The sequence below is a fragment of the Polypterus senegalus genome, chromosome 10 (assembly GCF_016835505.1).
Source record: "Polypterus senegalus isolate Bchr_013 chromosome 10, ASM1683550v1, whole genome shotgun sequence".
In the NCBI taxonomy this organism is placed as follows: Eukaryota; Metazoa; Chordata; class Cladistia; order Polypteriformes; family Polypteridae; genus Polypterus; species Polypterus senegalus.
Window position 1 is genome coordinate 5,630,455 of NC_053163.1, and position 21,894 is coordinate 5,652,348.

The 21,894-nt window shown below is 40.6% G+C and overlaps 1 protein-coding gene across 1 annotated transcript in view; it reads left to right on the forward strand.

Moving 5' to 3' along the window:
- The window catches only part of srrm2 (serine/arginine repetitive matrix 2), a 38,508-nt gene that overhangs the window by 484 nt on the left and 16,130 nt on the right, over positions 1 to 21,894 (forward strand). The window contains exons 2-7 of the mRNA XM_039764681.1: positions 17,355 to 17,597; positions 17,680 to 17,784; positions 19,809 to 19,973; positions 20,092 to 20,178; positions 20,289 to 20,354; positions 20,449 to 20,481. Of these exons, the coding sequence (XP_039620615.1) occupies positions 17,359 to 17,597; positions 17,680 to 17,784; positions 19,809 to 19,973; positions 20,092 to 20,178; positions 20,289 to 20,354; positions 20,449 to 20,481 (695 nt within the window). The 5' untranslated portion in view covers positions 17,355 to 17,358. The remainder of the gene's footprint in view (positions 1 to 17,354; positions 17,598 to 17,679; positions 17,785 to 19,808; positions 19,974 to 20,091; positions 20,179 to 20,288; positions 20,355 to 20,448; positions 20,482 to 21,894) is intronic.

A 21,894-nucleotide genomic window follows, 5' to 3' on the forward strand; every position in this document is an offset into this window, starting at 1 on the left:
CCGCGTGGTGTTGTTCGCCAATTACAAGTTTGGCTTTTCGTTTGGGCAGTTTCGAGAAATTGTCGCCGGAAGAGTGCGCTGAGGCGGCGCTGTCGGCAGATGTCAACTCCCTGCTTGGCCTTTCTCTTTTAACGTTGTGTTACTTGCGTGGTGCTTCAGGTCCGTAGTGAGTTTGGTACACACTTTCCCGTCGGCTTGAAAGTCATCTTGCTCACAACAAGTAGCATCAGTGGGTAGTGGTTTTAAATTTTTTAGTAGGGCCGTCTTGTTAATTTGACTTACCAACTGGGGCAGAGTATTCGCGATAGATTAGCCATGGAGGAAACAAAAACCTACGTGGACTTGAACAAGTAGTACTCGTTGTAATTCAAAGTAGCTGTTATTAGGATTTCAAAAACTCCCCAGTGGCCACACCACATGCTGGTAGGTCGGCAGTTTCTATGGTGGTTTGGGCAGCCACTTGTTATCAATCAGGTGGTTGCACAGGACCCTAGTGCTCAGAACAGGAATCCTTTTTATTCCCCAATACTTAATATTTGACTTCATAGTGGTGGAGCTGCTTAGGACAGAACACATCACCACATAAATTAAGATAAGTAACATACATTATAAACTTTATTGTCATATGTACTCGGTACAATGTACATCATATTCTGCGAGTTCTCCTTCAATAAACAAGAATACACAACAGTCATCAAAACACCTCGGGTGCAAAAGAATGCAAAAAACACAAAACAGAAGTAAGAGTGCACATGCAAATAAACGATTTCTGTGTAAGCTCTGCGGGTATGTGGTGTGAAGAAGGCCTTCCATCCTCCAGACATGAGCTAGCCAGCACTGCTGATGGGAGGGACAGTGGATGGGTTTTATTTACAAGCCTGATTGCCTAAGGGAGAAGACTGTCTTTTGGCCTTGTAGTTCACACTGCTGTGCTCTTATAGCGTTAGGAAATGTTCATGTTGTGTCCTTAATAATGTTATGGGCCCTCCTGAGAGCTCCACTGTTGTGGATGTCCTCTAGTGCAAGGTGTTCTGTTCCAATGATATTTTGCACCGATTTTACCACCCGTTGTAGAGCCTTGTGGTCCCATGCTGTACTGTTCCCAGACCAGACTGTGATGGAGATGCTCGTAAGTTAAGCTCCTGGGGATAGTGCTTGGCATGCCAAACCTCTTCAGCCTTCTCAGAAACTACAAAATCGATGCTGGACTTTTCCCACCAGGTCTGTGATGTTGTTGTAGGTCCAAGTTAGATCCTCACTTGCCAAGAATTTTAAATGCGGCCACTTTCTCCATCTCAGTGTGCAGTGGTGGGTGCTGTCCTCCCTTGTTCCATGTGTCAATAATCATCTCCTCCGTTCTGTTGGTATTAAGAGAGGAATTACTGTCCTGACACCTCTTCACAAGGCTAGCCACCTCCCTCCTGTACAGTGACTTGTCAGCCCCACAAACACTTGCTCAATAATAATATCACTTTTAAGAGAGCCACACCGAATCAACAAGATGATGATGATGATGGAGGTCTGGCTCATTTATGGGACACAGCCTGGACCCCCTGGAGGTAGTAGAAGAAGAGAGACTGAAAACAAAACTGGGTTTGATTATGAAAAATGCTGCACATCTTCTATCTGACACACTAATATGGAGATCCACCAGAAGTGTGTTGAGAAACACAACTGGGACTCCTATGTCTGTATAGGACCTCACTGGGACAATGGCTGCCAAGTCAGAAGGCTCTCTTTCGTTTTAGTCATTCTGGTGTGTATCTGTCTAAGTATTTAGCTTCTGTGAAAGGCCAAATTTCCATCTGTCTAGTACAGGGGTGTCCAACTGTGGGCCGCAGTGGCTGCAGGTTTTCATTCTAACCATCTTAATGAGCCGTTTCTGCTGCCGATTAACTTGTTTTACCTTAGTATTAATTGACATGACTCGGACCCCGTAAGTTTTTTCTTTTTCCTTAATGAAAAGCCAAACGATAATAAGACCTAAAACAAGCCGCCACTTGACCAGCTATCCTGAAAATAACTCGAAAATAAAGAAAGGTGAAGGTCTCGTTCAGGTCACCAAAACTTCTTGACGGTGGTCTTAGGGGAAAAAAACAGAAAATCAACAGTCTGCTGTGGCAGAATGAGAGCAGCAGCAAGTCCTTTTAATTAACAGCAAGAATTGGCTTCTCATTAAGAAAGTGATTAGAGTTAAATTGCCTGGAGTCTGACGTTCCAACTAAGCTGGTCATCTGTTGGTTCGTCTCGTATCTCATTTTTGGGTGGCTGCCATTTAAAGAAGAAATTAATCAATTCAGAGGACCGAATCCTTTAAAAACGGGGCTATTAAAATGAAGGGAAGAGGAGTTAATTAGCAGTGAAAACTGCTCACTAATTAGGAAAAGGGTTAGAATGAAAACCTGCGGCCCACCAGGACCGGTGTTGGACACCCCTGGTCTAGTACAATTATAAAGAAGATGTGCGAGTGCAAGTGTGTGTATAATTTGTATGCGCTCACACACCTGCACTATCATACGTTATGTTAAAGAACACACAAATAAGTGAGGAGGAAATTTTGACTTTTGCTCGGATTTAACTTGACCAGTACAGATGGGGGCCATAGCATTTGGGTTATGACTAGAGAATCGCATTTGGTGTCAGCTTGTTGTCAACTTCACAGTAGGCCTGCATGTTCATTGCAGTGTGGTAGGTGGAAGCCTTTGTGGCCACGAGGGAGAAACTTCATTGGCCTTTGCTCGTGCTGTAGGAGTATGGGAAAACTGTGTAAAATGCTTTGAATAATTACAGCAGAAAGATAAGTCCATCCTCGACTTGTTTCATTATAGCACTGCACAGAATTGTTGTCTGTCTTATCAGATTTGTGGCTTAGTGAGAAATTAGTCCAGCACAGCAGGGCTCCCTTGATGAGAAGAGCTCAATTTAGAATACCCGTTAACGTAATACGCACACACTAGGAATGGGAGAGTATCCTTGAAACAGCTACACAAATAGCTGGAGAACATGTAAACTGGAGTGGACCTTGTGTTCCTTTGCAACCATAACTTACATGTGAAATGCAAGTGTTATGCTTGGCTCCTTAGTTATCAAGGCATACGAGTGTAAAGGTCGAGGTAGCTAGTACAGGCCTTACCCTTGGGCGGGTTTACTTTATATTAAAAATCCTGACTAGACTGTTGTTCACCTGTGATGTTACCCTTTTGTTGGATTTAAGCATCAGCTCAATAAATGAATGCATAAATGTTAAAATAAATATTTCATGAAGGATGCACTTCCAGTACTGAGGTGCTGACTGATTTGTCCCAAGAGTAAAGCTTAACAAATATTAGAAACAACAACAGTAGTCCCCCACAAAAGCACTAAAAAAAAAATGAATACAAGAATACTTTTAACTTGGTTAAAAATAAGAGAGCAGTCATAGTGAGCTCTGAGCTATGGATGATCCTGTGCTGATCTTGTCTTATTTCATATTTACAGTAACAAGACTAACGTTCGGGTTTAGCATCATTGTACTGCGTCCCAGAGCAGCAGACATCTAAGACCAAGTGCAGTAGCAGTGGGCGTCTTGGAGTCGAAAAGGGGGAGGAAGTTGCATACTAACTTAGACTCCATCCTGAGAAGGTTGTCGGTGGGTAATGCTACTGACTCAATTCTCTGTCCACCTCCGGTAGACTTGTGGGCATGAAAAAGCACTTAGATGCCATTACAACGTGTGGAAACCTTATTTTATATTTGGACTGAAGTATAGCATCATACTTAATGAAATATACAGTGCATCCAGAAAGTATTCACAGTGCATCACTTTTTCCACATTTTCTTATGTTACAGCCTTATTCCAAAATGGATTAAATTCATTTTTTTCCTCAGAATTCTACACACAACACCCCATAATGACAACATGAAACAAGTTTACTTGAGTTTTTTCCGAATTTATTAAAAATAAAAAAACTGAGAGATCTCATGTACATAAGTATTCACAGCCTTTGCTCAATACTTTGTCGATGCTCCTTTGGCAGCAATTCCAGCCTCAAGTCTTTTTGAATATGATGCCACAAGCTTGGCACACCTATCCTTGGCCAGTTTTGCCCATTCCTCTTTGCAGCACCTCTCAAGCTCCATCAGGTTGGATGGGAAGTGTCGGTGCACAGCCATTTTAAGATCTCTCCAGAGATGTTCAATCAGGTTCAAGTCTGGGCTCTGGCTGGGCCACTCAAGGACATTCACAGAGTTGTCCTGAAGCCACTCCTTTGATATCTTGGCTGTGTGCTTAGGGTCGTTGTCCTGCTGAAAGATGAACCGTCGCCCCAGTCTGAGGTCAAGAGTGCTCTGGAGCAGGTTTTCATCCAGGATGTCTCTGTACATTGCTGCAGTCATCTTTCCCTTTATCCTGACTAGTCTCCCAGTTCCTGATGCTGCCACCACCATGCTTCACTGTTGGGATGGTATTGGCCTGGTGATGAGCGGTGCCTGATTTCCTCCAAACGTGACGCCTGGCATTCACACCAAAGAGTTCAATCTTTGTCTCATCAGACCAGAGAATTTTGTTTCTCATGTTCTGAGAGTCCTTCAGGTGCCTTTTGACAAACTCCAGGCAGGCTGCCATGTGCCTTTTACTAAGGAGTGGCTTCCGTCTGGCCACTCTACCCTACAGGCCTGATTGGTAAGTTGCTGCAGAGATGGTTGTCCTTCTGGAAGGTTCTCCTCTCTCCACAGAGGACCTCTGGAGCTCTGACAGAGTGACCATTGGGTTCTTGGTCACCTCCCTGACTAAGGCCCTTCTCTCCCAATCGCTCAGTTTTAGATGGCCAGCCAGCTCTAGGAAGAGTCCTGGTGGTTTCGAACTTCTTCCACTTACGGATGATGGAGGCCACTGTGCTCATTGGGACCTTCAAAGCAGCAGAACTTTTTCTGTAACCTTCCCCAGATTTGTGCCTCGAGACAATCCTGTCTCGGAGGTCTACAGACAATTCCTTGGACTTTATTCTTGGTTTGTGCTCTGACATGAACTGTCAACTGTGGGACCTTCTATAGACAGGTGTGTGCCTTTCCAAATCGGGTCACATCAACTGAATTGACCACAGGTGGACTCCAATTAAACATCTCAAGGATGATCAGGGGACACAGGATGCACCTGAGCTCAATTTGGAGCTTCATGGCAAAGGCTGTGAATACTTATGTACATGTGCTTTCTCAATTTTTTTATTTTTAATAAATTTGCAAAAATCTCAAGTAAACTTTATTCACGTTGTCATTATGGGGCGTTGTGTGTAGAATTCTGAGAAAAAAAAATTAATTTAATCCATTTTGGAATAAGGCTGTAACATAACAACAAAATGTGGAAAAAGTGATGAAGCGCTGTGAATACTTTCCGAATGCACTGTATGTAACTCAGAGTTCATAGAAAAATGCAGTTGATGCGTGGAAGTATTTATATTGTGTAATATAAGAAATAGAACATGGCAGGTCAATATACCATTAATCTTTAGTACATGGGGCATTTTTGCCCGTAATTAAGAAATTACTCAGTCACTGGTTCTGAAAGTGTTTATTTACAGATACTGCCAGCACCTTCCATGCTGTATTCCTTCAGAGTGTCTTGGAGGTGTCAAATACAGTTATACGTGTAGTACAGATTATAGTGAAATGCTTAGTTACAGAAGCACAGTTTATTTTATTTTTTTTAATATTTACAACTCTGCAAACACTCGTTAAAATTCTGGATTTTGCAGACTGTTCTCTAAATCTGACAGAAGATCTCTCACATTATACTAGCATAGCCAAAGCACCCATGTCACAGTGGTACAAAGAGAAGTCTGACTGTTTCAGTCACATTGTGCAAGTAGGAAACTATTTACCTCATTCTCCCAAGTCCTTATGCCCCCTATTTCTTTGTGCATCTTCTTAACTCTGTTCGTCTGGCATTGCAGCCCTATTGTGTAACAGCGGATGATGATATTATGCCCGGGCGCAGATGCTGGATGCCAGGCATGTTGTCATTTTATATACTGCAGATAGCTCAAACTTCCCAGTAAAACACAAGCTCTAAGATGAGACATTCTTTATGAATGTTGTCCTCTGACTAGGAATTTCATACAGTTGGTGACTGTTGGATTAATTCAGTTATTGGGAGAAGCTGGGTGCATAATGAATGACACAGAGCAACTGTTATTGGGGAAATCGGTAGCAGAAAGAATATTATGTTTCCAATACTATTATACTAACTTGTAAATGTATTATTTTCTATGTAATGTACTTTCCTTAGTTTTTGTGTGCTTGAAGCGATTAATGTTTACAATAACCGTGATACTCATTTTGACCCAATTTAGATTGACTGCAGTTTTTTTTTTTATACATTTTTGAGATGTTCTTTTTCCCTTTTTCTCTATCCATTTTAAATTGAGTGTAGCACATCGTTATTTGAAGTTTTTTTTTTTCTGGTGCGTGGCCTTTAACAGGCAATCGTACAGCCAGCTGACCAAACCAAAGAGAACAAATTGGCCAAAACAACACTACTTGAGGATTAGTTAAACTTGGGACTGATTTTGTAACCACTGTTAACTGAGACAGCACTTAGACCCGAGGATCATCTCATTTTAGTAACCTACTACATGGTCTGTTCCTGATCTTCTGTTAATACGATACGATCTCGAGTCCCCCCACTGAAGCATTGTGAAGGCATATTGCTGTAAGTTTGAAGGGCGATACACTTGTGTTGAATAGTCCTCAATGCTAGCGTCTCATAGTGAGGATGTGCAGCATTGCTCATAATGGCCATCCGTTTTGTCTTCGCTATCTCTTCCACTGCCATCTCACATTATATAGCTGAACCTGCTGACCTTAATTGGCTTGTTGACTGGGTGAGCCTCTCTTGAAGTGATGTTATCGGTCCAGCACACCACAGCATAGGCATCGGCTCCTGAAGTTCAGCAGTGACTGCATATTTTTTGTTCCAGCCCCTTTAATTGGTTTGAATCCAGCTCTTACTTAAGCAGTATTTTTGTGCATCATTTCAGTTACCTCATTTATTAAGATTCCAAGTCCTTAATTTTTTTTTGGATGTGAGCAGTTGCCAATCATTATTTGTAACTGCTTCTTGTTGCCTTAACCAGCTGCCACTTATCAATGAGATGCAAATGACAAAGGTGAAGCTGCTCACTACCTCAACCACATTTACACCTGGCTGTGTGTATCATGAAGTGTCTGTTTGAACAAAACAAGTGCAAAGGATAGAAGAGAGAAAAAAAGGGGAATTAGAATTACTGATCTGCTTTGGTCCGCAAATTGTTTGAATGCTATTTTGGAAAAGAAAATGTGCTAACTTGATGTGCCTAAATAAAACCCAGTTCTGTTGTTGGCAAAGAAACTGAGCTGGAAAACCCAACAGCCACTGTGACCCTTCAGTGCAAAATACACGACCCCCGTAGTTTAGGATAAGAAAACGGGTAGAATGAAGAATACATATGAGGCTGTGTAAAGAGAGCAGACGTAAGGAGCTGAACTAAAGTGAGATACTGAAGAATTGCACTGTACTCTGTGTAATTGACAATATTACCACTACTAACACTCATCATATGATTAATAGTGTTTGGAATAAAACTTAACAAGATGAAGTGCTTGTGTTGCATTCACATAAAGCAGCTGTTTGTTTTTCTTTCTCTTGCAGAATTTCTCATATATGCTAAAACATCTGCCATTTAATAATAAGGAAAAAATGTTTAGATAATGAAACACACGGTTTATTGTCTGCTTCTGCTGCACATTCGTATACTGGCTGTGAATCCACACGTGTCATAGTTCAGTGGTCTCAAACTCTGGTCCTGGAGGGCCGCAGTGGCTTCAGGCTTTCATTCTACCCCTTTTTTAATTGGTGACCAATATTACTGCTAATTAACTCCTTTTCCTTTGATTTTAATTGACTTTTTTTTTTTTTTTTGTTCCCCAAATGTCTTTATTGTTCCTCTGACTTGCTTCATTTCTCTCCTTAAATGGCACCCAAACAGAAATGAAACGTGAAGTGAGTGAGCCAACAAAAGACCCTCAAACTCCAACCAGTTGCTTAATTAGGTGCTGGTTCTTGTTGTTAATTAAACCCGTTCCTTAATCTCCCGGCTTGTTTCTGCTGTCATTGTGGAATAGCGTAACATTTCTGAAATTGTTGATTTTTCTCTTTTCTAAGAACAGTGGTGAAATGTTTTGGGGATCTGAGTAGATCGGCATTACTGAAACCTTCACCTTTCATTATTTTCAGATATTGTATGATGGACACAGTTTGCTGGTCATGTTTTGGTTCATTTTATATCTCATTATTGTTTGGCAACTAATTAAGGAAAACGAAACAAGGGGTGCGAGTCCTTTAGAGCAAGTCAATTATAATGAATTGAAAAGAAGTTAATTAGCAGCAAAAACAGGTCACTAATTAAGAAAATGGTTAGAATGAAAACCTGCAGCCACTGGGGCCCCCCAGGACTGGAGTTTGAGACCATAGGACATGATGACTTGGGTCACCATAAAGTTTGCACAAAGTGGGTACCCAAACTGACTGACCCACACAAGCAAACGTGACTGGAGTTTGCAACCCAAAACGCTTTCTGCTCCATGACAGCACACATCCTTATCCAGCAGCCGCAACGGTGGAGGCAATGCATCAGCTGCGGTTCTACATTCTCCTTACGGAGGGAAGCTGGGTGCTGTCTGTTTCACCTTAACCACCCTCTAGAGGGCTATACGCTCTTGAGCTGAGCAGGTGCCATACCAGCATGTCAGGATTGACTCTACTGTGCTCATGTCGAAAGTAGTGAGAATGTAAGCAGCCCTCTGATATCTGAGGAAGTAGAGGTGCTGGTGAGCCTTTTTGATAAGATCCGAAATGTATTGTGCCCACTTAAGTCCATCAATGATGGTCACTCCAAGAAGCTTAAAGCTCACTCGCCCTCTCCACAGAATAGTGTGGTCTGCCCTCTGCTTTCTGAAGTCTCTGACCAGCTCCTTGGGGGCCCATATGATGTCTTGGTACCACTGTGTCAGGAGTAAGCCATCTCGTCATTGTTAGAGATCAGTCCTGCTATGATGGTGTCATCAGCAAATTTTGTGATGAAGCTGTGTCTGGCCACACAGTCCTAGCAGGAGTGCCTGTGCTGAGGAATGGTATGTTGCCAATCCTCGCATGCTGAGGGTGGTGCAAAGTCCTAAATTGAGAACTTTTGATATTGTCATTCTGTAAAAGCTGACAACCAGTGTTGTGCTGTTGTCTATGAACAGAAGTCTGGTATAGCAGTTTGATATCAGAATGGGTGAGCTTTCTAAAAACAATCGCTCTGCTGTCGTAGTCCATCTGGCGTTAGCCAAAATAAGGATATTGGAGGGCAGACAGTTAATAGTGAATTCAAGGCCACTCAGTAAGTAAATACTGTTTTTACCCTGGGAGGTGTCAACAAAACATGTGGTCACAGAAGGTGAGTGACTGAGGACAGGAAGGTCTGATGCCCGCGAGTCTAAATTGGCAGCCGTGTGCGTGATGTGCAGGGGATGTTGGTTTGGTTATTTGTAAACGTGAACCATGGACCATAGGAGTGCTACCAGCAAGGGTGACCGGATTGTGAGGAATGGTTTGTGATTTATTGGGCAAATATTCTTCCCCATTTTAATTAATTTTCAGTTTCTAAAAGTTTATTTAGTCTTTTTTTTCAGTACTCTGCAAGCTGTCTGCGATAAGCAGCATTCCAGTGCACTTACTGCTAGTTTCGCCTGGATTAGTATTATCATGTAGCTTTTTAAATAATGCTGTTTGGGAGGGTCGAGGTGTGGGATGGGGAAGAATGCATCTTTTTCAGTGTTAAAAAAAAAAAAAAAATGTACATTTTTTTGCCAGATAAAATTTTCTGACTTTGCACAGAAATACCGTAACCGAAACAATGAGCATACTGTCTAATTGTGCTGCGTGCTGTAAGTAGAGTTATTAGTTTAAGACTGATAAATAGTTTCTTCAAAACACTGCAGCGCTCAAGGACCCCATACTGGCCTCCCCCAGTGTTGTGTGTCCTTAGAGCACCATCATACATTGACAAGAGTTTAGAAGAAATGCCCATCTTGTTGCATAAATATGATGTCTTGCAACTTCTCTTCACTTCTCCATCTTAAAACTGTGTTTGTTTCACTTGCATTATCACTTTTGTTTTTAACTGGCGTAATTGCTATTTAGTTTTAGCCATAGTTTCCATGCATACCACATTTTTACTTTGTTCCGTAGTTTGTAATTATCAATTTAATCTTTCACTGAGACCACATATCCAGGGTAATTTTCAGAGTATACAATAATGCAGGACAGAGCAGCACAAGCTACTATATATTTCACAATACATCCGGACATGTGGAAAATACCCAGGAAAATTTGAGACATTTCAGAAGAGCCGACATATGCTAGAGTTGATAATTCTACACCAAGGAAGTTATTAGTGGAAAAAAAACATTCCTGGACCCATGTAAGCCAGTGGTGAGCCAGCATGTATGGGCAGCAACCATTGCCTTGTGTACTTCTCCCACATAACCAATGTTGTTTGAATTGCAAACCAATTTAGAGTCACAATTTAGTCTAAAATGCACACCTTTGACATGTGGGTGGAAACGCCATTCAGTCTGCATATTCTACCAGTGCCTGTCCGGTGGTCCAGTTTTTTTTTTTGAGTCCAGTATTTCAGTTTTCAATTCTAGTATATGTGCGAACAAATTTCAGTCTTTCATTTTATTTTCTTTATCGTGTAAGTGTACACTAAACTACAGGTTATAATAACAATGTCTATAAATGTTTTCATGGTCTAAATTGGGCCTTGGTACTGGTGTTTATGTAGTTGAATGCTTATACAGAGATACCTCGGAATCCGAACTTCAATCTGTTCCAGAACCCCGTTCGAGTTCCGAGTCAATTTTTCCTCCTTAAAACAATCTTGATTAATCCATTCCTGGGTCCCACTAAATCTAATTTTCAAAATGATTTTATTAATAAATACACTGGATTTTAAGGTAACATATTAACAAATATTTGAATAAAACTGTAAATTAATAAAATTAAAAATTAAAAACTTTTCGATCTCCCCTTTCGCCACATCAGCTGCTTTGATAGCTTCTTTATTTTTTAAAATCATACAAACAGTGGATTTAGGCATCCCAAACGTAGTAGCGAGATCAGCCACACATGTATACCGCTTTCATGCTTAGCGATAAGATCTTTCTTAACTTCGATTGTAGCTCAAACAGCTTTCCTCACTACACTTTTTAGGACCCATGGCGAATACACTAAGTTGTTATTCTGTAAAAAAAAATAACACAAAATGGGCACAAAAGCAAAAAATTAGCAGCAAAAATCACACACGATGCTTTCACTACAGCTTCCGACAACGAACTGAACGACAAAGCGTATGGGTGGCCCGAGCGCTGGGGAAACGTACACACGAACAACATACTGGGCGTTCGGATTCCAGGGCAAAATTTGCTTGAATTTTTCAATTGAGTTCTGGGGTGCTCGGATCCTGGGGACAATACTGTATTTGTTTGTTTATATATTTTTATACAATATATAGAGCTCAAGTCAGAGCAAGAAAACTGCAAGGTTTAAGAATGCATTCACCTTGGCTTACTAGAAAAAGAGAATGAGCCCACAAACATCACACACTTCTCCAAAGTCTCCATGACCATACGTTCCTTATCACTGAGAAGCATTGGTGATATACAGCCGTCTGTGGGACTCGCATCTCCGCTGCAAGGTACACGCTACGTAAATTGTACAGTAATGGTGTGTTGTGTGTCTGTGCAATAATGATGTGTATTTGCCCAGAGGTTGACTTTAGCACAGTGAAAAATATCCTTTGAAAGAGAGCCATTAGATTGAACTTTCTGTGTCAGGTGCAGTGTAAAATAAAGATTTGCTGGTAGCAAGTATTGCTTTTTTATTTATTTATTTAATTTGCATTGCTCTTTCCTGCAGTGTATCCTTGCCTTCCCATGTTCACAATTCATTTTGTTTTTGCTGCTGCCATTGAGTTTAAATGTAATCTGATGTACCCACAGATACAACAGCAGCGGTATGCATCTTTAGTGTAAAAAGTGTGGCATGGCCAGTTAAGCAAGATTATACCCTAAAGTGCTGCGCATGTAAATTGCTAAAAGAAATATAAATGAATTATGAAGGAAAAGGTAAGATACAGAAGGCAAACCATCATATGGTTTAAGTTCACAGTATTGACAAATTGTGAAGTCATAATGGTGGCTTTTATGCCAAAGTGCTCTTCAGGAAGTGTTTACTCTGATAATACGAAGTTGAAATGTAACCAGATGTTGGGAAATACTAAACTTACACTTTGCAAGCATAGTGTTTATCACTAAACAGCATGCACAATCGGAAAAACAGAAATGGAAAAAAGATTTCTGCCGATACGTCCACTCACCTTTTCTGCTGCTGGTGTGAAACTCGGAGAGGAAATGAGTGTCACACAAACTCTAAAGCTTCACCTTCCCTGGTACAGGCTTGAAATTAAACTTCCATCAATACATCAAAAAGTTTTAAAAAGTCTCCCACAAGTGTAGTATTGGTGTCTGAATATAATGCAGTTAAAAATTCCATATCTCTGACCTGAAAAACTTGTCAAGGCGCTTTATGTGGTACTGAAGTGCAATTAAAATACTGGTTTGAAACTGTGGCTTGTCTCCTCAGTATTGCTTTTTGAGCTTGATGGGTTGGTTTGTTTGTTTTAATTTAAGCTATTTTGTTTTGTTTTTTTTTTAACTTTAGTGAAGATAATTGCCTAGATTTCTGATTCTGATATCTCATTCATCTCTCAGTTGAAATAAACAATTCTCTAGCATGTTGTTCCAGCCAGTCCTAACCCGCTATCTGTTTAGCAGTTCACGTCATAAACCTCCTTGGTTTTGAGTAGTCTGAGGTTGAATGGAAAATGCTTCTTACCCGACTTCTCTCGTCTGCTTTCCTCCTGCTTTAACATTTTGGTCCATTCTGCCAGTGTTGCCCTGGTGATCTTTTCTACTTGGTATTTCTACTAGCAGGTATATAAAAAGAGCTGGGGTTTTCCCACAAGGTTTCAGGTAATAGGAGCACAGAAACTGGAGTAAGGTTTAATTAGGTGTGCTGGTTTGTGTTCTCTGCTAATTACAGTGAAGTTCCTGTATTTTAATACGCTTACTTATCATGACACTGGAGAGAGCTGATATGGCGAATGTTGATTAACACACACAAGCAAGAACACAATTATTCTACAGTACTACTAACATGACAACACTGTACCTGTATGTAATCACCTGTATTTGTCACATGCCTCTTCAGAACACTCAAAGGGAGTGCCCTCCAGCCAATCTTTGAGTTTTCCCCCCCTGCCTGCTCCCAATACACTGTGAATTGCCAGTGCAATGTAAAGGGTTATTATGTGCAGCCAGAGCTGTGTTTGCCGCAGGTGCTCTGCTCCCTTTAAATTCTGACCTTGAATATCACCTGTGATGGATCTGCCTTGCTGTGACTGTGAAGGTTTCGGGCGAGTTCACCCAGCAGTGGGCCCAGTGTTTCAACTGGCATTGATATTACCATTCTGAACCTGCACTCCAAACTAAACAGAACTGAATTGAGCTGAATATTAGTGAGTAAAGATCTCAAAGAAGCGTCTCGGTTACTTTTGTACCTTTATAGTTAACTGTTACCATAACTGCTTGAACCCTGTGTAGTTTGTGGCACACACGGACGCCACTTTGTGTGTTCTTTTACCTTACTCTAAGAAAATTGATCTGTTAAAAATGCCACGCTTTGTAAAATAACATGCATATTGACACAGCAGCTGTTGGTGCTACTTTATGTCTTAATATTACTTGTATAGACTCTTGCTTTTCACAAATCTTAAATGGAGTTAGGCCAGTGCAGAAAATCGATGAAGGTGTATTCTCTCTTTGTATACATCTTCACGTAGATAAAATGTATGTTCAGGTAGAGTGAGAACAGTGAAGGAGCCTGCTGTGCCATGTGTGCGCCAAGCAAGCCCGTTTCACAATAAAAAGTTGGAGTTTGTTTGCTTCATTCAGCACTTTTGTTTAAATTTCTCTTAATTGGTAATGTCATAGAACAGCGGGTCCCAATCGTTTTTTCTCTCCCGCACCCTTTGATTAGACTTTTCATTTATGAGTACCCCCTCTCCATTACGCCCACCCATCCCTCAAAAAGTTTGTTTTTTGTTTTAATTTTCTTAAGATACTTAAATAATCAAATGACTCAAATTAACCTAGTGACATTTATAGGCTTTTATTTTTGATTTTACAGTTTATTTCAACTTTTTATAATAGCAGCCTAACATAAGATCAAATAAAAACAGCATTTAAATCATTTTTACCCCCATTAACTTATGATGAAAGTACATAACAATTCTCTCACATCTTTCAACGTGGCTCTTAATTTTAATGCAATCCTTGAGCTTGTTTCTTGCATCCGAGTTTTTTAAAATCGGGTTCAAATGAAGACCGAGAGAAACTCAAATCAGGAGCTGCGTCAAGCTTATTACGATATTTAAGACGAGAATGCTCTTTCAACAAGCTCTGTGTTCATGAAAGGTAATTAGTATTTCATTGCTTTATCACCGAGTTCTTGGTACTCTTCTTTCACTGCTGCACAGAAGCCAATGACATTTCTTTTTTGAAATCAGACTGTAAAGAAGAATCAGTCGAAAGTTCAATCAATTTTTCTTTTTCAGAAACTGATAGTTTTTTCGGCTTGTTGGGGAGGAAAAAAATGCGTTTTAATGGATTTAAAATCCAGTTATCTTCACTGTTTCGCTTGAGAAAATACTGTCTGAACGACTCTAAGTCCTTTTAAGTGAGCTATTATACTACTTTTTACTACTTTTGACAATTTCAGCTCGTTCTGAGATAAGAAACTGAAGTGTTTCAAAAACTTCACATGGGTCTTTTTTGATACACGATTCCCAAAAATTAAATTTTCTGATCATAGACTCCATTTTGTCATTTGTCCCTTTTTTTTTTTTTTGGTGTTTTCCACCGTTATTTTTATTTACCCCTAACCGGTCTGCTGCGTACGTACCAGAGGTTGGGAACCACTGTCATAGAATAAAGTATTTATATTCTAAAAGTAAAAAAAAAAAAAAAAAGTCTTGTCCGCTCAGGAGATGTCGTTTTGTTCAGAGTTGTTCCCTAATTTTATTTATTTTGTGTGCTTTGACAGGCACTGGAGAATTTTTACTTTCTCGTATACAAAGTATAGAGAGAGTATTGTACTCGTCCTGAGATTCAATGTTGAGATTTTGATGAATCTCGATGTTTTAGACCTCTGAGTCAGAAAATACCATTTTTGGAATTGTGTGTGTATGTGAACACGACACCTTGAGTGCGCTTTCACTTAGGTCAACCAAATTTTGCATACAACTATTAGGTACAAAACGTAGATCGCTGTCAACTTTTGGGCTATTTCCATTAACCGGAAGTCATCGTCTTGCGGTTACTCCTCAAATATCCATCTCCTATCTGAGGATATGAGAAAGTCGAGGGGACACCATTATTTTTTTTTTTTTTTTAAATACACATCTTGTGCAGTGAAAAACTAATTCTGATGCTCCGCTCTACACAAGCCTCCAGGGACCATGTATTGTTGATCATGTTACCTATTTGTAGGTTTGACCTCCTTGTAGTTTTGATCCTTGGCTTTGCTAGCCACAGGATTATCGTCTTCGTGTATGAATTATTTGAGGTACAACTCCCTCGTAGTCCTTGGCCCTTTGGGAGTGTTGTTTAGTGTAATCACTTATAATCCCTTCAAACGTGAGTAGTGGTTTCAAAATGACCACTACTTGCTTACACCCTTCTTTAGGATGTATGTCTTAGGGCGCACTTATATGCATGTTACATATCACAGAATTCCTAGATGCTTTAATAAAGAGTGGAATTGGTTTTGAAATTTGCAACTGTGCCTCCTTGTATGACTTGAGCCAGAGATTATAGAATGCTCTACACGTCGAAAAAGTTGAAAATTCTGTATTGAGAGAACCGTAAGGGAAATCTGAGCTTTAAGGGAATGTACTTAAGCTCACCACCTAACCTAACACTTGTATTTGAGGATGGTGAGAACGTGGAGACTTGGTTCACACAACCCAGTGGAACATTGAGACCCACCGAGCTGGAGAGGCAGCCGTGTTGACTATTCATTGTATCCCTCCGTTACTGTGTTATAAGGGACAGACCCAATTTCTTTGTTTCTCAGCTGGAAATAAAATGGGCTTTGAAGGGTTTGGTCAGTGTAAAGAATACATTGTGTCAAAGACAACCTTCCTAAACTGGGCGCATACTCAGTAAAACGACACTTCAGGCTCTGCAAGTTAAACGCATCTCCGTCTGGTGCTAAGCTTAGACTAGAGATGCTGATTTTTATTTCCTAAACATACACATTTCCTTGTATTCATTATTATTGGGTGGCTATAATTACAAGATCTGTATCCTGTTTTGTCCAGACTGACCTTAGAGATTTCATGTGAATCGAATGCAGTTTGCATTTTATAAATGTATAACCTTGGAGTCCATTAACAGTCTTTGCAGATCCTTTCTCCTGTCAAGAACAAGAGCACAAATCAGTTTTTGGGGTCTTTGGAAGTTTAAAATGAAAGAATTCAGACTAGGGGCATTCTGGTTGTGGAACCAAACTACGAGTAATTACGAACTGTGTCCACATGTCAGTGTCAAAAGTTGCAAGGCTATTGGTGATAGGTCATCATAAATTGAAAAACTAAATGCACCCCAAACATGGTTGGCTCAGCATTTACCATGAACATATGATTTATTTATCATTTTCTTTTCTTTTTTTTTCGCATTGGTAAAAGTGTGTCACATGTATGATCCAGTATTATTTGAAGAACATTTCACATTATTCACAATGTCTAACATGTATGGGAGGAAAACTAGAAATAGCAGAAAAAGCTCTAAGTCACCCCAGTGCTTGTAATGGTGTGGCACACTATCAAGTGTTGTTTCCTCCCTTGTGCCCAGTGCTGCCTTGATAGGAACCTGCACTCTGCAGCACTAAACGGGATGAGTTGATCGTATGTGGATTAGTTCATATAGCCATGCCTCTGGTTCACCCTGACTGAGATGAGGTGGTTTTATGAAAATGGTTGGATTCTCGGCAGTGTTTAAAGCCAGCCCGTGAAGTTAACGTTTAAGCTGAATTATCTGTTTTATTTTACAAGTAGTTTTGTTTACCTTGCTGGTGTTTTCCTATACATTGGCAGTCCCAAGCAGGAGTTTTACTACGTGTGAACTGCCTTTCCAGGCTCATTTGACCTCTTTTGCTCTGTCTTTTTTATCAGGACGATGTACAATGGGATTGGACTGGCCACCCCGCGTGGTAGCGGGACAAATGGCTATGTCCAGCGCAACTTGTCATCTCTGCGGCCTAAACGTAGCCGCCAGGACACACGTGCCAGCGAGGACCTGGAGAAGCTGGAATCGCTGCTCATCCGTGCTCCCAACCGGGACATTCTGGAGCATGAGCGGAAGAGGAAGGTGGAATTGAAATGTGCAGAACTTCAGGACATGATGGAGGAGCAGGGGTAGGGCACTACTTTACTGATGTGCAAGAGGTGTGTAGCTTATTAATCTTGGTTATGAACAGCTGTTTACCCTCTGTGTCAGGTACTCGCCTGAAGAGATTGAAGAGAAGGTTGCCACCTTCCGCCTCATGCTTCAGGAAAAGGAGGAACCACTGGTGGAAGAGCCAGCACCCGGAGAGAGACCAACGTAAGTGTACTTCTGATCACTTGCATGCATCCTTTGTCATGTTACGAACACAGGTAGTTGTGTTCTGCCACCATCCAGTGCTTTATGAAAGTCTTCATCACTTTGTGCGTTTTTCACATTCTGCTGCCCACAGTTGCATCGTGGAATTCATCAGATTGGGTTTGGGTCCATAATGAGTCAATAGTTTTTTAAATTTAAATAAATCTTCTGTTTTAAAACAAATATTTGCATAAGTCTTCATAGCCTTTGAGTTAGTACTGTTAAAATCCAAGTTAATGCCATCATTCTAACTTTGTCCAGTGTGGTGGCACTCTTTTGCACTTGCTATCCTTGTAATAGCAGCTCAAGCACCCTGTCTTTTTGACTGTATGGTGGTCTTGGTCTTGCTTTTGCTCTTAGATTATGGGTTGTGTTTTGATTTGACCACTTGAGGACAGTGTCTCTTGTTTATGACTATTGCCCTTCTGAAATTTGAATCATTTTTCTTGTCACAAGTACTTGGCAGACGGACAACAATTTTCTTTAGGAGCTGCCTGTACTTGACATCCTTTATCCTTGATTTTCATGAGCCTTCCTGACGCATTTAAGTAGCCCCAAACTACAATGCCACTTTAGTTTAGGAATGGATCACTTTGCCTTGAGGTGGGGGTGGGGGGGATATAATAAATAAATCTTGCATGTGATCGCAGTCTTTGCCCAGTATGCATGCTGGGCCCTGATAGCACCACACTTCATGGCTTTTTCTTTTCTCTTCTCCCCAACCATCTCTCCACAGTAGCTTCATTTCTGCCCACCGCTCCCCCAGTTCATAGTTTCTTCCAGTATAATCCCCGAGTCTTTCGAGAGTTTACGGTTAACATTTCACCTCAAAGTGACTGTAACCCATGGTTACTACATGTGGAGTAAGGGCCAGATGAGGACAGTGACAAACTATTTCCACTTATTTGCATAGCTTACAGAGATTCAGACAACAGAAAGGCCTTCTAGCTGGCTTCCTAACTCCAGTCTGTACCTTTAACTTTATCCCAGAGTACTTTCTGCATCTTCTTCTCCAGCAGTGTTTTGACCTTTGCTTCATATTCACTTCATACAACAGAAACACCTTGATTCTTCGTCCTGAAGTATGGGAAACAATGGAACTGATGAAATGGACACAGGTGGGAGCTTTTTAAGTCATTATGTTCCAAATTAAGACAGTTGGCCCTCCTTGAGGTCATGTGAGTTTGCTCTGACAAAAGCCCCTTTCACATTAGCAGTCAGACTCATTAGTAACGTACTGTTTTTTTTTTTTTTTTTTTGTACCTGAGGTTACCTTCCAGGATTGGAAGAAATGCAACCCAGGTTGTGTGATAATCGGAGGTGCTGGCATGCAGCAGACTATGGGTACATACAAAGAAGCTCATGTGGTACACAAAACTGCAGAGAACACTAGTGATTAGCATCCTCAGCCAACCAAATTTTTGTTTACAGTTTATCGCGTGATTTAGTTTGCAGGGGATGAAACAAAAATTACTGACGGCATATGGATCAAAAACCTACTGACATTGCATTGACAGCTTTCGGTGAGTTCTTCTTTTTAACTCCGATATGCCCTATTTAATACACACATTCTTTGGCTTGTGCTTCTTTTAAAGTGTTTGCATTGTGTTCTCATTGTTTAAATTACGCCGAAAACCGCTAGGTTGAAAGTGATTGGTAGATACCCAAATTGATTGGTTACTAGTGTGAAAGGGGCTAAAGGGTATGAAGACTTGAGCAATGATGACTTGTTGCTTTTATATTCTTAAATGTTTTGAAAGGTTTGCACTTTTTCGTCATGTTGAAAGCTAAAGCATGTTTTGCCGATCAGGACGTTTTTAAACGTAGAGTTTCTTGGCAGCATAATGTGAGAAACGAGCAAAGATGAGAGAACTTTCACATGCCACTATATTCATTGAGAGACATGAATCACTGTCCCGAAAACAGACACACCAACTGAGTATGCTAATGACAGCTTCTGAACATTTGCCTTTTCTGTATTTTAGGGCAACTGAAACCCATCAGATGGCAGCAGCCAACCAAGTGAAGAATGACCGTCTGCGAGAGGCCTTCGGAATTGGGCAGGACTATGTGGATGGGAGCTCATTTGATCCTGCTCGCCGCGCACGGGAACGAGAGAAGAGGGAAGAGGAGAAGAGCAAGCAGTATAGGTGAGTGTGAAGGACTGACCACAGAATACCACAGGAGGAAGTAAAGTGGTGTGCATGACATGAGGATGATGAGTGGATTAGAGACCTGGAATAAATTCTCAGTCTGTATTCTCTATAGCATTATCCCAGAAGAGTCGGAGAGTTCTCCGTCACCTGAACGCTCCAAGAAAAAGAAGGGGTCTGGCGAGAGGAAGGGCAAAGACAGGTGTGTGCAGATGATGCTGAAATGTGTATTACTTGATCAGGTCCCCGTATTTTTTGGGATGGTGCTGGGGAAAGTCTGTAACTGAATAGAATATCTTGTGATTTCTACAGCTCCGAGAGCCGCTCTCCGTCCCCCAGGAAGTCAAAAAAGACATCCAGGAAAAAAAAGAAACAAAGGTATCCTGTCTTATGCATGTTGCTAGAAAGAGATAAAGGTGTTACCTTTATATTAAAAAGAAAAAAAAGATTAATCAAGTTTTGTCTGTTGCAGATCAAGTTCTGAGCACAAGCACAAGAAGCACAGGTAAGCTGGATGGGATTGGAATAATTGGACTCTCCAGTTCTTGTATTTGGTTTAGTTTATTTGTAATAAATACAATTCCGCTTATGTGCTTAGTGCATTATTGAATAATTTCAAATATAGCATTAAAATAGAGCATATAAATGGAACATTATTTTGATTTGTAAGCAGAGAAAAATCAAGCAGTTTATACAAAGATGTATGTCCATAATTTTAAGTTCCTGCTGTCCTAGGAGTCATCCATATTCTGTAAATATGACATTTCTGTCATTTGCATAGTATTCCTAAATTAATTCATTAACAGTTTATTCCTTTTCATCCTTTTATTCGTAAAAATTTATATGGGCTTGAAGATTATCAGATTTTAACTGGTATATTTAAAGTTATGTTTTTTTGCTTCTACATTTCTAGTGAAAAAGAATATCATTTCTTTGTGGTCTTTACTTTCAAATTAACTTGTACTCGGGTTTTATTTTGTCACATTGACCATGATATCATAAAGAGTAAGGATAGCTAACGTCACTGCGCACTGTGTTCCTGTATACTGAAAAGGTCAATGGAGTAACCATTACTGTCGATAGTCCTGCTTGCAGAAACAGATGTTATTCATTTTGTGTTACATTTTTGTTATTTAAAAAACGCACATTTGTATCTTTTTACGGTCGTTACCAGTTTGCAGTATTATATAGTAACTCCATCCATCCATTTTCCAACCCGCTGAATCCGAACACAGGGTCACGGGGGTCTGCTGGAGCCAATCCCAGCCAACACAGGGCACAAGGCAGGAACCAATCCACCGCAGGACACACACAAACACACCCACACACTAGGGCCAATTTAGAATCGCCAATCCACCTAACCTGCATGTCTTTGGACTGTGGGAGGAAACCGGAGCACCCGGAGAAAACCCACGCAGACACGGGGAGAACATGCAAACTCCACACAGGGAGGACCCTCGAAGCAAACCCGCGTCTCCTAACTGCGAGGCAGCTGCGCTACCACTGCGCCGCCGTGCCACCCGTGTAGTAACTCAAATTGAGTTAATCTATTTGATCTCATTGCTTTCAAAATGGGATTGGACTGGCCACCTCGCGTGGACAGTTTTCAGGAAATCTAAGAGGTTTGAACCCTGGAATTCCCTTAAGCTGCCTGCCTTTATTTTATATGCAAGGCAAGTATTCTGCTCTTTGCTTACATTTTGCACAGGGTAAATAGTAAGGATTTCTTTAAGTTTATTTACTCATTTATTAAAATATGACACCATTCACCTAACTGAGTAGTGTGGGACAATAACATGTCAAATAAATAACAAGTAAAAGTATGGCTTCAATCAGCCCATAATTACAAGCAAGCTACCTGATCAAAGCTTCATCACTTCACAAGTCCTAGCAGGATGCAGATTCAGTTTATTGATAT